The 16,645-nt window shown below is 40.9% G+C and overlaps 2 protein-coding genes and 1 non-coding gene across 3 annotated transcripts in view; 2 read left to right on the top strand and 1 right to left on the bottom strand.

Annotated features, from left to right (window-relative positions):
• trim55b (tripartite motif containing 55b) overlaps window positions 1–6,422 on the top strand; it is a 7,457-nt gene extending 1,035 nt beyond the window's left edge. The window contains exons 2-9 of the mRNA XM_046068082.1: window positions 2,239–2,359; window positions 2,779–2,948; window positions 3,682–3,856; window positions 4,065–4,160; window positions 4,855–5,088; window positions 5,191–5,213; window positions 5,524–5,648; window positions 5,740–6,422. Coding sequence (XP_045924038.1) covers window positions 2,240–2,359; window positions 2,779–2,948; window positions 3,682–3,856; window positions 4,065–4,160; window positions 4,855–5,088; window positions 5,191–5,213; window positions 5,524–5,648; window positions 5,740–5,900 — 1,104 coding nt within the window. The 5' untranslated portion in view covers window position 2,239 and the 3' untranslated portion in view covers window positions 5,901–6,422. The remainder of the gene's footprint in view (window positions 1–2,238; window positions 2,360–2,778; window positions 2,949–3,681; window positions 3,857–4,064; window positions 4,161–4,854; window positions 5,089–5,190; window positions 5,214–5,523; window positions 5,649–5,739) is intronic.
• On the top strand, window positions 527–599 carry trnaa-agc. The gene has a single exon. It is a non-coding gene; the product is annotated as a tRNA-Ala (tRNA).
• A 1,789-nt stretch (window positions 6,423–8,211) lies between the features above and the next one.
• Window positions 8,212–9,326, bottom strand: crhb (corticotropin releasing hormone b). Its single transcript, XM_046068033.1, has 2 exons — window positions 9,196–9,326; window positions 8,212–8,741 (listed from the first exon to the last, which is right to left on the bottom strand). The coding sequence occupies exon 2, from the start codon at window positions 8,719–8,721 to the stop codon at window positions 8,212–8,214; it is 510 nt and encodes a 169-aa protein (XP_045923989.1). The 5' UTR covers window positions 8,722–8,741; window positions 9,196–9,326.
• Between the last annotated feature and the right edge of the window lie 7,319 nt (window positions 9,327–16,645).

The following is a 16,645-nucleotide window of genomic DNA, read 5'->3' as shown; positions in this document are numbered from 1 at the left end:
CCATGTCATGTTTCCACTACAGTCCTCCGCTCTACCAACTGAGCTATCGAAGGGAGCTGCTTTTCCATGTCGTACACTATTGTTTTATTAGGGTCTGACGTTACAAGTAAATAGTCCAATTATATAATAATGGGCTGTGGATAAGTTACATCCTTAACAATGCATACAAGGTAACTTTATGTACAGAAGCGGACGAATGCAGTTTCGCTCTAGTTTGTGCAAAGTCGAGTCCCTCTAGCTGAAATTATTTTGACTTGGACCCAAAGAGTCGCGGTCATCCTGATCCAGTGGCTTTCATGTAATGTTACAGATACGTTAAACGAGCAGATACAGTTAACTTACGTGCTAGTTGACGTTAGCTAGTGTCCTACTATCTTTCCGTAAAACGCTACACTACCGTGATATTTATACGAGGTACTGCAGCGTCAACATCAAGAAACCCTACATTCCTATGATATTCCAGGTGAAGGATGACGTCTGCCATATTCACTTTCAAATAATTATGAAATCTCCACAACTGCATCGAGGGGAATTAGCTCAAATGGTAGAGCGCTCGCTTAGCATGCGAGAGGTAGCGGGATCGATGCCCGCATTCTCCAATGAATGTTTTACGAATAGTCGCCCCTATTCTTTTGATTTTAATTTGTTTTTCTTTACGGGTCACTTTCCTGGTGGAGCTACTGTAGCTGTCATATACTGTCGAGTATTTCATCATACATGTGTGGGAGTGGTTTCATCTCAAGTGAGAGGGTTGGATCCTGGATCGGCTTGGATAAAGGAAACACGCGAAACGGCGCCCTTTGATTGGCCAAAAGGGTTCTCTGATCTCTGAATAATGCCCCCCCTCGTCTCTGCAGGCACAAATGAGCTTTGACTTCACTGAGACATTTGCTGCGCTCATAGGCTACACTAGAAGACATTTTTTTTGTCAGAAAATTTTCTACAGGTGTGCAACTCTCTTTGCGGGAATTCACATACTGATTTGCGGATGTGCACATTTTGTCCTTACTTCACATTTTTGATATTTGCAACTTATTCACTGCAACAACTGTAGCAAAAATGTAAGGGTATAAGTTTCTTAATTTGTTATCTGTAGAATGTGATTTGTGCACAAATGCAGAGGTGCAATTAAGAATTTGAGAAGGTGCAACTACTGTGTTTGTGGGAGAGAAAAAAATCTATAAGTATGCAAATCCTAGTATTTTTCTGTGTTAAATTTACTGATCCATGCGTGGCCCTTTTGTTCAACTACAAATTCCACTGTCACAGGTGCCAGTTGTTTTGCTCCAATAAAACCTTCATAGTCGAATAAGTTACAAGCAAGTTTGGTCACAAATCTCATGGTTGGTAAGCTAGCTGTCCATGTGCAAAGATCTATTATCTTAGCCACTGAACAAAACTTACATTAACGCAACAATTTGTTTTATGCTATAAAACACTGTTCCCTTTCTATTGTAGTTAGCTAATTAGCTAGTTAGCTAATGTTCTAACATAGCAATGGATGTCGCTTTTGATGGCAACCTAGGATGATGCCAGCCAACGTCTGACGATTATCTGAAAAGTTAAAAGCAGAAAGCCATGCTTAAAAGGGGGGCATTAGGTTAACATTTAATGCTAAGGCACCCTGCTAACATTTAACAGGGTAAACATAAGACATCTCATTTCTTAGTTTAGCACATCTAAAGACTATTTAATAGGCTATACCTTTTCTAGATACAAGCATCATCAGTGACTGTGGTTAAAGCATACTGTTACATTTAATTGCTAGGAGCTTGCCATAGCTTATAATACATCTTAAACCCTAATATTTCTGGAAGCCTCGAAATCCTTTTATCACAGCTATGCAACAACTTATTTTGAAATGTGACGGAAAGCCTTCACCCCATCTAAAACACATACATACCCTGCACAGACACCCAGTCACCTCTGATAGCAGTGTAGAGGCTGGTAGGCAGCTGTTCAGTACTGCTGTGCTCAGTTTCAAATATGGGCAGGGTAAAAATGGCAACCTTTGACGTGACACCAATAGCTGCTAAAAACAGAACTGACAGCAGCGAGATAGGAGCCCACACCCACCAGGACAAGAACAGCAGGCCTACTCCTCAGCCTGACACGGCCCACTGTAGGTTGCTTTCAAAGAAGGACTCTTTACTAACGTTACCAGTTTTAGTGTTCTTATCTAATTAAGTTTTGGTAGTGTTTTAGGTCTTGCTTAAAGTGTTTGTCAAAAATGAATACCATGGACAACTTGGAGAAACAGCTGATTTGTCCCATATGCCTGGAAATGTTTACAAAGCCTGTGGTTATCCTACCCTGCCAGCACAACCTCTGCAGAAAATGTGCCAATGATATTTTCCAGGTAAGCAACTGAACTAAATGCCAATGATTTGTTTTTTAGTATCAAGGGGAAATTACTTATAATCTTGAGGAACACTGTGGTTATACACTGGCATGTCCAGCTCACAATCAATGTCATTTGAACCATAGATATTTTTATAAACTACATTTGGATGACATCGGTTACAGTTGTACATTCTCATGTGTATTTGAGGAGCTTTAGACAGAAAATCAGCACATTAAGTGTTACAACTAATCATAAATGAACATTTAAGGCTATGTTTACAAACATTATGAATGTAATAAACCACTACAATCAGAAAACATTTAGATCTTGAATCAAGTAGTTGTTTGGTGTTAGTCCCTGCAACTGAGATGAAAATATTAAAACCCGGTGCCATCATACTACTAATTTAGGGTTTGAACTGTGTCTGTTTACAGGCATCAAATCCATACCTTCCAACAAGAGGAGGCTCATTGACATCTGGTGGCCGCTTCCGATGCCCTTCCTGCAGACACGAGGTGGTTCTAGACAGACATGGTGTTTACGGGCTGCAGAGGAACCTGCTGGTTGAGAACATCATTGACATGTTCAAGCAGGAGTCCAGCAGGTGAGTCAAATCAGATACACAGATGTAATCTGTTCACTGTCTCTTCATAGAAGACAGTAAATGCTGATCCCCTCACTACATTTTTGCCTTCGCAGTTCAGAGAAAGGCTTTGGTTTTCAGTCAAAGTTGTCTTTAACCCCGAGGGCAGTGCATAGACAAGACGGAGAATAAGGATAAACTGGTGGTGTGATAGCAGGAACCGTAGTTGCAGGTGTGGCATTTGTGCCAGTGGCTTCTGAGTCAGAGAGCTGGAGTGGATGACAGGATGTTTGTAATTGTAGTCATCAATCTACACAGATGATTTCCCTAATCTGAGGAGTTGGCTGTATAGCCAAAAGGGTTGTATGACACAAGATTAACAGCACTCATACACCCAGGGTACTCAACCTCATACTGGATCAAGATTTTTGGCATTATTTTAGGTAGCCAAGTGAAATTTTAATTTACTGATATCTGGAACTGACTTTTGGAATAAATCGACCTGACAATGTATGAGTTATTTATAAAAAAGTAGAAACACCTGTATAGTGCAGAGTGTAATGATGTATTGATTACAGTGCTGACAGTCCATGTGCATAGCAAGGCAAGACTGATGAATCATCAATAAACTATTGATGCTGTGGAGATGTGTACCTGTGACATTATCAAACTGACACTACATGTCACATCAATATCACTGTAATGGACAGCCTGACAGGAATATACCCCCGTTTTCTTTAAACCGCAACAACAGCAAGCCAGCGCCAGAGAGAAAGGAAGAAACACCCATGTGTGATGTTCACGAGGACGAAAAGATCAACATCTACTGTGTGACCCATGGTGTGCCCACATGCTCTATGTGTAAGGTATTCGGAGCTCACAAAGACTGCGAGGTGGCAGCCATCACCAGCATCTACCAGACAAAGAAGGTGAGGCCTGAAACACTCATGGTGGTTGCGAATATTATCAATCATGAGATTATTGGGGAGAAAGACAGCGCAAGCAAGAAAGATAGGTCAATAGGTCGATAGCTAGCTAGCTAGATAGATAGATAGATAGATAGATGGATAGATAGATGTGTTTAATTTTGATTCACTTGATCTCAGGTGTTTACTGTTCCATGTCCTTGCCCCCCAGACAGAGCTGAGTGACGGGATCGCCATGATGGTTGGTAACAACGACAGGATGCAAGGCATCGTTAGTCAGCTCGAGGAAGCCTGTCGTGTCATAGAGGTCAGTGTCTGACTGCTGCTGCGCCTGGCCGCTCACTCACGCAGCAAGCCTCGCTCTGCGCGCACACTAATGCACCTGCACTCACCTGCACAGTACAAACAAATGTAATGTGTCCTTGTCACCACCACTCTCCCTGCTTTTATCTGTCTGTGAGATTTAGATAGCAAGGCGGAAACGGGGAAATTCACAGTCTGTCTTCCTCTCTCTTTTCCACGATTTCCCCTACATGCACTTAGCAGGGCATGCCGTTCTGCCTCCGGGCCATTGGCATTAAAACGAGCAGTGTAATTGATGGGGGGAGAACAGACAGATTTCCTATGGTTCACGTGCCACAGTTGGTCATAGTAGGGAGGAAGCTGGAATAGTTCCAGTCCCCCATGTGTCACCCTCATTGGTGTGACTCAGGACAGACATGTAGAATGAGCTCCACTGTCCTCCCTGCACATATGGCACTACAGGATGGGCGGAACAGGCGAGCCAGAACATAGTAGTTTAAAGTATTTACACGACCGTACACAGAAAACAACAACTGAATTAAACTCATTTCCTTTGGTTTGATCTTTGGTGTTGAATATTCTAAACTCTATTGTACCCTTGCATTTACAAACTCTACATTTCTCACCCGCAAGACTGTGAATGATTCATATTTCCACATGTGTGTGTCTCCCCGTGTCTCTCACTCATGCATGTATAGGAGAATGGTCGGAGGCAGAAGACGCTAGTGTGTGAGAAGTTTGACCAGCTGTACTCCATCCTGGAGGATAAGAAGAGGCAGATGAGCCAGAAGGTGACGGCCGAACAGGAAGAGAAGGTGAACTATGTCCGAGGCCTGACCCGGCAGTACGGAGACCATCTGGAGGAGAGCTGTAAGATTGTGGAGAAGGGGATCCAGACTATGGAGGAACCGGAAATGGCTTTATTTCTACAGGTCACACTGAATGGGGTTCAACATTTTGGCACAAACTTAACATAAACCAGTTACAATTATCAGTATTTCATCTTTTGTCTTCCTTTGTCTTGTCTCTTTCAGAACGCAAGGCCTCTCCTGAAAAAGTGAGTACATGTTTGCACTGACAATGGGTAACAGGATGTTTGCCGTGTAAAAAAGATAACTTTGTCATTTAAAGGGAAAAAACCTACACTGGTGCACCAGCAGCCTAATGCAGCAAGGTCACACCTGCTCTCGTGGAGCTGCTGAAAGTAATTCTGTGAAATGTAACAAATCATTGTCTTTAGCTGTGGCATCTCAGAATAACTTGTGGAATGTGCTGAAAATCACAGACTGACAATATAAAAGTGTTACATTGTCTGATGGTGATTTCTTTCCCCCCATAAATATGCTAATTACCCCTTCTGCACTCAGGATTGCAGAAGCATCCAGCACAGCACACTTGGAAAAAGTTGAGCGCGGCTATGAGAATATGGATCATTACAACATTGAGTTCAAGAAAGAGTGCAAGGCCCTGCGCAGCATTGACTTCATCCAAGGTGAAGGAGCGGAGTTGGCGATGGCAGCAATTTACTGCTTACTTCTCCGAGTTGTAGTAATCTTGACTTTTATTTTCTACCCTCTCTACAGATGATGAAGACGAGGATGAAGAGGATGAGGATGGAGAAGCAGGCACTGAGGAAGAAGATGTGGCCCAGACTGTTTTGGGAGGCACTGTCTCCATCCAACCTTCTGCCCCCCAGCAGATTAACTCATCCCCAAGCGCAGCCAAGAGTGTTGCCTCGACCTAGCTGTCAACCGCTGGCCCCAGCCAACACCCAAACCTGGAGCAGGATAGGTTTTGCTCCTAGATGTTGATTTCAGGTCAGTTGTGATACTTTTTCTCCCAGATCGGGGAACAGATAGACGGATTTAGATCTGGGCCGAAGGGAAAGTCGGAGTTGCTGAGGTAGATCTAAAGGAAGAGACAGAAGTTTAAATTCTCTTCTCTCTCTTTCGTTGTGATTGTGTATCACTGCATACTGACTGATCTTTTTTTGTGTCTGATAAAATACACATTCTGGTTCCTCCTTTAGTTGTTTTTTTTTAACATACATAAAGACAGACAGGTCATGGGTGTCTATTGGTTATTTCCAGAATTCAGAGGTGCTCACAGATTTTTATGTAACTGACCTTTTGCGACTCACTGCTTAAACTACTATCATTAGGAAGCATGAAAAGAGGCCATCAGTTTTCCTCCCTGTCGTATACTTTTTTATGACCAATATAACTTTATGAGTAGGGTAGTAGAGTAAAAAACTATCACTGTGACATTTCAGTATTTCATTCACCCAGCAGTCTGTATTATATGTTGTGTTCTTTGTTGTGTAACACAGGTATATTTTCCTATTATGGACAAAACATCACATTTTGCCATATTGTGGTATATTATACATTATGTGTCATTAAAACAGAATTGCACAAATAAGTCTTGGTTGATACCAGATTAACTAAAAATACAGCTTTTCTTTAGTTTCATTTTACTACCACATTTGTCGCTGTACATCAGGTTTACGCCTGGACTGAATTACCAATGAAATTATGTGTAACACCCTACCCGTTTGGTGTGTCTGTGTGTGCCCATGTGTGATGGAAAAAGACTTATTTTTCTCTTTCATCCTCCCTTTATCTCTTCTTCACACTCTTTCCCCATTTATTTCTGTCAAAGGAAATCCATCTAGAAAAGGCATTAGTGCCATTTATATACCTCAGACAGTTGTTAGATCCTTCTCTACAGAATGGGTGTGACCATTCCTGCCCACGACCTAATGTACATGTCAGACTGCAGCGAGCCTCAGGCCACCAGTTGTCTGTTTGCTGCCATGCAATGGTCTCACCTTGCTGTGATTCCACTATTCAGTTAGTCCACCACTGAGTCCCATCTAATTATTGTGTGATTGAGTTGGATCCTTTACAAATGGGCTCAGTACAGCACTAAGCCCCAAGTTGCTTAGTGGGCTGAACAGAATAGGATGACTCACACCCACAGCTCTTGTTTAGTTTACCCTGACACTGTGGGTCAAGGATCAGCACATCACGCACATACACATACACATACACATGGACAAGCATGCACACAGTGTCTTTCACACTCAGTAGCAGTAGCATCAGTGTCGCATCTCTCAGCTGTCTGTGCTTCCCTATAAGACGTGCTTCTTAAGGATTAAATGTTTAGGAGAATAAATGTTCACCTGCATGACTGCAGGCACTCTTACATCATCCTTTTATACATCTTTGGTCATCTTTTGTTTGTTGTTACAGCTCTTTTTGTCTGCGTTAGAGAGGAGGCATGGTGTTAACCCACAATTTGGCTCGACAGCAATGCCATGGTTACACCACTTAAGATTTTGATGATCCGGCTGGATAATCAGTTGGAAAAACGTTTCTCTATCAATCAATATTTGTGCAGGCAAGACTCAACATGCAGTGGCCATTTGTGTTGTCTCTGACTAACTGTTTGCTTTTTTACCTTGAACCAGTAAACCTAAATTCAATTTCTCCAGTGTTAAGATTACTAATCTATATGTTGGGAAACATTAGGACAGTATGTTAATCAGATTAGTAGTTCAAGTAATGGGGACTAGTTAGTTTTCATTGGAGTTATTATTAACTCATATGTAAGGATATCCACAGAGAAGTGTAAGCATTGCTTTTAATTTTTTATTAAAAATATAGATATAAGATGTTCTCTTGCACAACAGAAAATGACTGGTTGCACATAAGTTTATTAACAAACATAAACATAAATACAGTGATTCATAATCTAAAACATAATGCCAATTTTCTCAATGCAGTATTTCATGTTTTAACTAAAAAGTATTTCATCTCAAACATGAAGAACGGTGTAATTCTACAGATTTGACACCAACATTAAAATGGCAATCGGATCATTATAAGTCAAGCCCGTTTACGCTCCATAGTTTGAGGTTAAAGCTATAAATAACAGAGTGATAAAGCAGCACTATATTGTACAGAGCATGTTTTGTGCTGATGGTAAAAATGCAACAAAAGAAAAGAAAAGAAAGGAGGAAGGGAGATCTTTGGCGGAATGGAAAGTGGTCTTCATTTCCCGAAGAGCTCCATCATTCTTCTGTTACTTTGCGCTTGCTGGGCCAGCTGTTCCGCCCTGGACATCTCCATCATCTCCCGGAGCAGGTGGAAGGTCAGATCCAGGGATATCGGCGGGTCCTCGGACCTCCTTCCCCTCTCCATCGACTCGTCCCCGCGGTCTCCGAAGCTGCTTATGAGCGCCCTGATGTTCCCAACTTTCCCTTGTAAAAGACGCCGCGTCAGCTGGAGTTGCAATGCTCTGTTGTAGATGGCAGGTGATCCGCCGGGATACATGGACGATGATGGGAAAGAGTTAGAGTCCCCGTTGCCCAGTCGGATGAAATACTCCTCTCCAAGCCGCTCCAGGATGGGACCAGACTGCTGCTGCTGCTGCTGGGAGTTTTGGGTTTGGGGAGCTGGGACGCGCAGGGCACCGCCAGGGCTCTCAATAGCCCGACATTCGTAGCGGGGTAAGAAGGCAACTAGCAGAATCACGGTGGTACCAAGTAAATTGAGCTTCATGTCAGGATATCAACAGGAATCTGAGAAGGAAAACAAATGCCTGTCATGTTATGTGTGTATTTTCAATCCCAGTTCTAATCTGAAATGTGCTGCGTAATAAGTAATTTACGCACTAAAAACATGCATCGCCTTAACGTAGGCTTGTGTGGAATAGTTTGCGCGTAAAAAGAGGTTGGATATTTGGCTCTGGATATGGATAAAGTTTGAGTATTGTTGCCTACTATATGCATTTGCTTCCAGCTCTATAAAAGAAAACCAAGTTCAAAAATACAATGCAACAACTAAGGACAAATATCAAAGATCTGTAGCCTAAGTACGTTTGTTAAAACGTTTGTGAAACCAGAGCGCAAGATGTGTTCCATCAGATTTATTTGGAGTTAAGTTGTGTCGAGAAAATGAGAAAATGCAATGTGCCAAACAAGGCATGGAGACAAACACTGACAATATGGATGAAACAAATGAAGCTTTTCATACCTTCAGCCTTTAGCAGTGGTCCAGTAGCCTACAGCCGTGTAGGTTGCCAGGTAGTTGGCGAGATGCCGCCCTCCTTCACTTCTTTGAAGAAAGTATATAGTTACCTTAAGAGTAGACGCTGAATGGACTTATATAGCCAACCCCACTGCAAGTGTCGCGCTCCAAGCTGAGATTGAGTCTGCGCGTTCTTGTATGGGTGTAACGTGAATGGACGCCTCTGACAAAGTGCTTTAGTTTAGATGAGATGAGTCATATGTGAGTGTGCGCGCGCGTGCACGAGCGTCTACCCGAATGGTCCTATAGGTGCCACACCTGCTGGCATTTTCATTGAATGAGTTACTTCCAGATTATTGCGGATGTTCTTGGACTATAAGAGGAAAAGCACTCAAAATAAGTGAAAGACTGAGTATTAAATCAGGAGATTTGTGATTGTTTTTTTTCCCTGCTCATTCCTCATTTGTGTCCAAAATCAGATTTAAATGTGCTTTGCATGACAAAAATATTCCTTATTAAATAACAAACTAATGTGACTGTTCCTTAAAATCAACTTGACAACACTTAAGTGCCACAATGCAATAATGATGAATAATTAGCAGACTAAACGTTTTGGGAAACCATCAGTATAGTTGCAGACTCACTTTTGGTGCAATCTGCAGGACTGTCTTTGTTTCTGCATATTGCACCACACTAATGATTCCAAAGCAGTTTCCCGATTGATCTGTGTTGTATTCAGTGCATCTGCAAACAGCTCAGGCTAAGAGAGGGGCATTGTCTCCCAGTGATTCATTGCTGCTGCACATAAGTACGTCACTACCTCTGCCACCGGGTGCCTCGGCCACCTCGCTCCAGAGGGGCCCACCGCCAAGCCACGCTTTCAAGATGGAGAGCTTAATCCAATATCAGACAACCAAGCCATTAGAATCTTAAACAGCTTGATAAAAACTCTCACTTGTCTGTTTCTGTCTGTTTTACAAGTGCTTCAGCTATTTTGCAATATAATTAAATAAATAATGACTAATAATAATGTCTGTGGATTCACATACAGTAAAACATGTTTAAAATGAATGATGAGCAAAGGTTGGCACTTTTCCACTTAAGCATAAATGTCACATATTTGTTAAGTCATCTTTCACAATGTGGTAAAATCCTTCCTATTAATCCTTAACAGTAAATCCATTTCACCTAGACATTCAGCCTGGGGAAAAACTAAGTTCCAGACATACAGTATATGCAGAGGTCAAAATGACTTAGCACGCACTCTGCACTCAAGTAAAAAACAGCCAATATTAGAGGGAGGAGAGGCAAATATTTGATTGTGTATATGTAGACATGGGGTATGAGGTGGACTTTTACTCTGAATATATGCCATTTTCCAAAATTCATTATCTGTAGACATTTTAGTGAGTTCGGTTCGGGATGTAATTTGCAGTCAGTGAGAAATAGTTTCTCGTATAGCCTTGCCTCTCCACTTTGACGCTCTTCGTGGTCCATGCTGCTTGAGGGGAGGTGTCAGGTCCCATCATGAGAAACACATGTTAGCTGACACAAATAGAAAACACCGGCAGATGAGAGAGTGACTGCTTGTGGTCATCTCATGTCACCTCATTTTCAAATCACTGTCCCTGAACACATCACTGGGAAAGAAATCCTCTCCTGTGACGTCACACCGGAAAAGACTCAGGCTTATAACGTTATCGCTTTTTTTCCTCAGTTAGAGCAAGTCTCTTAGACAATTAGATTAGATTAGATAATATTTTAATGATTCCTCTGGGGCTGTTGCAGCTCATTATGCCCTTTGTCTCTGACCTCTTTCTGCAGGTAGAAAATACAAAACAATTAATTGATGAAAATCTGGACCTAATCGAGTAATGCTGAAACTCCACAGCAGACACTGCTTTTGAGAAACAGAAAAACAAACTCTCCATGGCAACAGATTATTTTAATTGATCATTTGCCTTTCTAATTGTGATCTGCTACGAGGAGGGACAAGTACTTCTCGCCGAACTGTCCCTTTCTAAATAATTGGGCAGCGTTCCCTGGTGGATTGAGCTGTGTTTTTCCCAATAGTTCTGTTGTGTTGATCGACTTTGATAAACTAATTTTAATAAACAAGGTCACTCTAGCTGTTTTAAATGAGTATGAACAGGTATTCTGCTGTTGATTGCTTGGACTGCAGAGCCCAGGGCTTCACACTTAGACCACCTGACCTCAGTACTGTAGCTCAGGTGTCCCTCTGGTTTATAGTCCAGTGATATAACCTGTTATTAGAACATCTCTCTAATAGAAGTGAGAGCTTGCCCTTTAATCTCAAGAAAAAAGACATGGAACATTTTTACAGAAATTGCATTTCTTGTTTTACAGTTGACCACAAAACTACACAAGGTTTTCAGACAACCAGCCCACTAGATATATAAGTAATTAAATGTGTGATCATGTTCAGCCATGGCCGTTTAAGGCTAAACAGACCCATTAATTATGCAGAAGGAAAGCTGCTGGCCACTGTCCTCTCCGGTTTACTTGAAGTTAAAATAGTCTTCAGTGCAACTTGGGAGCTACTTTGAATTGGTCTTGACGCATGTTTTAACATTTAATAAGCAAGTGATAAAGTATGACAATCTCCTTAAGCTCTTGACATGATCACCTTTTGAAAAATTAAATGTGAGACAGCTGGCTTTCCTGCACTTCTCATATGGTTTGCATGCAACTAAACAGTGTGTGTGTGCAGCCTGCACGAGAACATGTGAAGCAAAGCTGTCCATAATGCAGCGAAAGCCCCAAGGGACATTCTGTCAATATGTATCAAACGTGTGTAGCTCTGAAGGTGTTAAACTAGAAGCTTCAGTAATGCTTGTTCACATATTGGATGCCAATCTTCTGACACAGGGGCTGTGAAAGGAACATATTTATTGATATATGTATTTATAATCCTATATGCGTGAATCCCTCTACTATTATTTCACAACCATGGAGACTTCATCCTAATGACTTTAATTTAAAAAACGTATCTTTAATATAAGTCTGATGTTTTTCTATATTTTTCATTCTATTTTATTTTATCATTGCCATCAAATAAAACACTAAAAACAATCTGCCAGCCCACCTTTTATTAATTTCTGACATCTCTACCTTGTCTGTGGCAGCTGGTGCCTATTTGTTCCAATGAAGCTGAACATCTTTTAAAACAGGTCACAATTATATAGTTTCAATTTTTATAAAACCCTCAATAACTTCCTGAAACAGCTGTACTTTTTTTTAGTAAAGGTTACTCAAAACAGAGAAAATGTTGCCTTTGTTTGGTACTATATAGTCACATTTTGTGTGCTAATTACTGTTTACAGCACCGGGATGGTGAAGGTTGGAAATTAAATTGCCAATATTCATCTTAATGAAGGAACATGTCTCCCAGTGCAACTGTGCAGCTGATTAATGTGTTTTTAATAGTTTTTGGACAATAATGAAGCTCAGTGTCGCAGAGGAATAATATATATCAAGCACTGGATACACAAGCAATACCTGTTAGAAGGATCGCTTCATTGTTGGTTTTGGTCTTTTCATGGGATTTAAAAGAAAGTAAGAAAACTATAGAATATTGCCAGCATTATCTTTAACCTGACGCCTAGAAACAGCGTTGTCGTACAAATTATGGAATCTCAAATCAATTCGATATCTCATATAAGTCAGGAGGCGATTTTATCATTTTTCATATACAGGTGAGGAAAAGGTCAAAAGGAAAAGGTCTGTAAATTTTCTCAGTCATAGGCCACATCTCGATTTAAACAAATTCATGATGAGATATATATTTAAGGGTTTAGTTCTGTTTCAGGATAAACTAAATGTTCTGCCTTTGCATGTTTTTATGTTTCAGTTTATTTGTGTAGCGCATTTAAAAAAGACAGGAGTTGATCCAAAGTGCTTTCCAGTCAAGGCAGATAGGTTAAAATCTGACTCAATACAGGTATACAAAAGGAATAATACATAATGTAACACAACAATGCAATAGTACAGAGAAGGCAAGACTAAAAAAGGAAACCTAAAACAACTAACATGATGGGTTGAGAAATCAGAATAAAACATGCATGTAATTAAGTGATATTTTATCTTGGTAATACATGAGTAATGTTTTACTCAAATACACAAGAAAAGAGATGTCCACTTTTAGACTGTGTAGATTTGACTGCTTCATAATGTGACAGAAATTGCCATCTCAAGAGAAATCTGGGGCAAAGCCATTCTACCAAAATGGTAACCCAGATTTTTTTTCCTTTTTGACAACACACTTTGGCCATAATTGGCTTTTAGGAGCCCCTTAATAAGAGCATATAATACTGATACTGTCTGAAAGTGTGATCAGCTGCAGGAGTAATGCCAGGCCTTAATGCAGAATGACTGACAAACATCGTACGTATCGACATTGACAGTTATCAAACAGCCAAATGTGACAGAAGACAGTCAGAGAAAAGAAACATTTCAAATTCTTTTCTTGATTTTACGCTTGGCTTGTCACTGAGCGTCAATGACCTTAAAAATCTCTCTCTTTTTCTTTCAACGCCGCCACCCTCATTCCGTGCAACAATCAGAGGCATAAAGGCTGAAATGGTTGAACAGGCTTCTTCCTGTCTCTGTGGATGTCTTTCACTTGGGTTGGATCAGTAGTTAATGCAGATATGTTTATACAAGGACTTTTCATCTGGGTTAAGATCCAAAACAAGTTCATCAGACTGAGCAAAGTTGCTAATACGCAGATTAAAATGGCTACGCCCACTATTATATAAGCGTTTTTTCTCATGTGATATTTGAATGTGAATGGCAAAGCTCTTCCCAGCCGTATGCTTTGTTTTGAGGAGCTGATACTGTCAGTTTTAGATGTAAGATGTATTTATTGTCAAGGGGAGTGCTAATGAGAGAAAACAGTCAGCGTAGGTGGAGGCAGTGTGGTCTTGTCTTCCCTTCTTCAACCAAGCATGTCTGCTGATACTTTTTTTTTTCACACTAAAGCAGTCACAATAAGTTATGGTTCAGCATGATGATAGCCAAGGCAGCGTCATAACAGAAATGCACATCTATGCACCACACAACACTGACCAGTTAGAGTACACATATGTCAAAAGGCGCATTTCACACGAATAATGTCTGAGTTGACTTCTTGGCCTTTGTCTATAAGAAACTGGAGATGTGATGTTCTCATTCTGAGCAGTGACTACTTCATTGAATTGACTGAAAGTTGCTAGAGTCCTCTCAGATGATGGCACTGGGCATTTGCTCCATAGGACACATAATGGATGTCCTCCACCACATTAGACAGAATGCAAGCCAGTGAAGATCCAGTTAGATCAGATGTGTAGATGCACTGTTGTTTTTCAGGAAGTGCATTTAAAATAGTCTAATGAGAAAAACAATAAAAGCGGTGCTGGGTTGTGTTACATATTGCGCAGCAAATGGAGTCAAGAAATATCTTGAAAGCCTTTGTGCAGAAAAGGGACCAACCTGACCATGGAAATATAGTCTTGAGTTTGTCTTTATCACATCAGCAGATAATAAGAAGCGTGTCTGCCCAACAAAAACATGCCGTACTCAACTGACCTCCTTATCTGTGCAGGTTTTACCCCTCAGTAAATAGAATGACTCATCCTTTGTTTTCTTTTTTCTGTTTTGCTGGTTAAGATCAGGGGCTGCCTGGAGGTTTTCTACAGTAAGTTGCAGTAAGTTTTCCTCTTCTCTAGTTGTTTGTGTAGGTTGTCTATGTTCTCTCTGATCATCAGCGAGGAGCTAACAGGCACTGATCACACAGCAGCAGCCCAAACTCAAAAATGAGACATATACACCATAGCGCAGCACTCTGGAGAGCAAAGGAAATATAGAAGAAAAGAGGAACAAATTAAACAAAAAAATTAACAAACTTTAGGGGGGGGGGAGTGTTTTTGGCTTTTGTAACTGTACAATGAATTATGTGTTTTTGATAAATAAAATTGTGGCGTTGAGAGCATAAAGTGTGTAAGAGAATCATTGCTGGATTGAACTTTGTTCTCTGTGATTAATTCGATTGAGTGGCCATAATTTAAAAGCTTCCAGAGCTCAGCATCAATCAACTGAACTAGTCAAATAAAACTAATGTAATGAATCAATCAACAGAGATACACACATTAATCTGGAGCGCTCCTCCGGCAGAAGCCTTTAAACATCAGGCTTAGCCCTCCAGAGAGAGTGAATATACAGGACGGGTGCTTATGATTAGAGATACAGAAAGCACAGACAAAGAGGAGGGAGATACAGGTACAGTAAAGATGGGTGGCAGGTAGTCAGACACCCAAGCTGGTCTTGTCTTGTAAATTCATCAATATGAGTGACATCGTTCCTTGGGATGAGCAACATAGAGAGGCAGCTGACAGAGAAGAGGTGCCAGGAACTGCACTGTCCTTCACTGTCCCGCCTTTATCCAGCGATGACGGGAGGTCATCCAAACATTTAGAAATACAGGGGAGCCAGTGTAACCGTCCCTTGAGCTGTTTGTGCAGGAACCTGAAGTTTGATGTTTGAGGAAAGGTAGCAAGCACATAGAAAGAGGTTTGTCAATAGGGTAATAATGTTGATGGCTAGTATCAAACGTATTTCATAGATTAGCCCAAGGAATTTGCCTTTCCACAATCAGTGCCTTCTAAAGTCATCTACACAGCCAACCTCACCGAGCCAATAAGCCAATATTCACAATTTGACATAAACACATAATATCAGCAACATTTTTGACGAGCTGAGGATCCATTGAATGACAAATTAGACATGTTGGGAAATATGCAAAGGTCCACAGGCTACACAGCTTACTGGCAATGGTCCAACACATAACTTCCCTTAAAACTGTGAACTCCATATCTCCATATCTCAATGTCTCCATATCATATTCATATTTAGCGTACATATGAGAGTGGTGTCAATCTGTCAAAGAGTATTTCCCAAAATGTCAAAGTCACTCACTCACTCATCGTCCTGTGTACATGATTGTGGGGAGGCTGGAGCCAATCCCCGCTGACATTGGGCGAAAGGTGGGGTAAAATGTCCAACTATTGCTTCAAATTTGATTATTGAAGAATTGTGACCAAGATGTGTACTGAGCAGGACATTTTACATCTCTAGCGAACAAAATATGTAATGGTGACCCATTTTCTTAATTAACTGCGATTTTTCAGCCAACATATACCCTGATAACAGTGTATCTGTGACAAGTTAAAAGCCACTGATATTATCAGCTCTGTCAAGCCAATGTATCAGTCAGACTCCATACTGACTGCACATGCACTTTGCCCTTATGGTACCAATGATAGGGAACAACTGGAACTTCTGCCTCTTCTTCCTGAAAGAGTTCAGAAACCAAACTGCCCCAGCAAATAATGTGCTTATTAGCCTATAAGCTACTTAAAGGTATCCAACGAAGGTTAAAATCAAGGGCAACTGGACTTGG

The sequence above is a fragment of the Micropterus dolomieu genome, linkage group LG01 (genome assembly GCF_021292245.1).
Source record: "Micropterus dolomieu isolate WLL.071019.BEF.003 ecotype Adirondacks linkage group LG01, ASM2129224v1, whole genome shotgun sequence".
In the NCBI taxonomy this organism is placed as follows: Eukaryota; Metazoa; Chordata; class Actinopteri; order Centrarchiformes; family Centrarchidae; genus Micropterus; species Micropterus dolomieu.
The sequence above is the reverse complement of the archived record's forward strand: the minus strand, read 5'-3'. Positions and strand labels throughout refer to the sequence as shown.

Coding starts and splice junctions, on each gene's coding strand:
- crhb (XM_046068033.1), bottom strand. CDS start 8,721: ATGAAGCTCAATTTACTTGGTACCACCGTGATTCTGCTAGTTGCCTTC.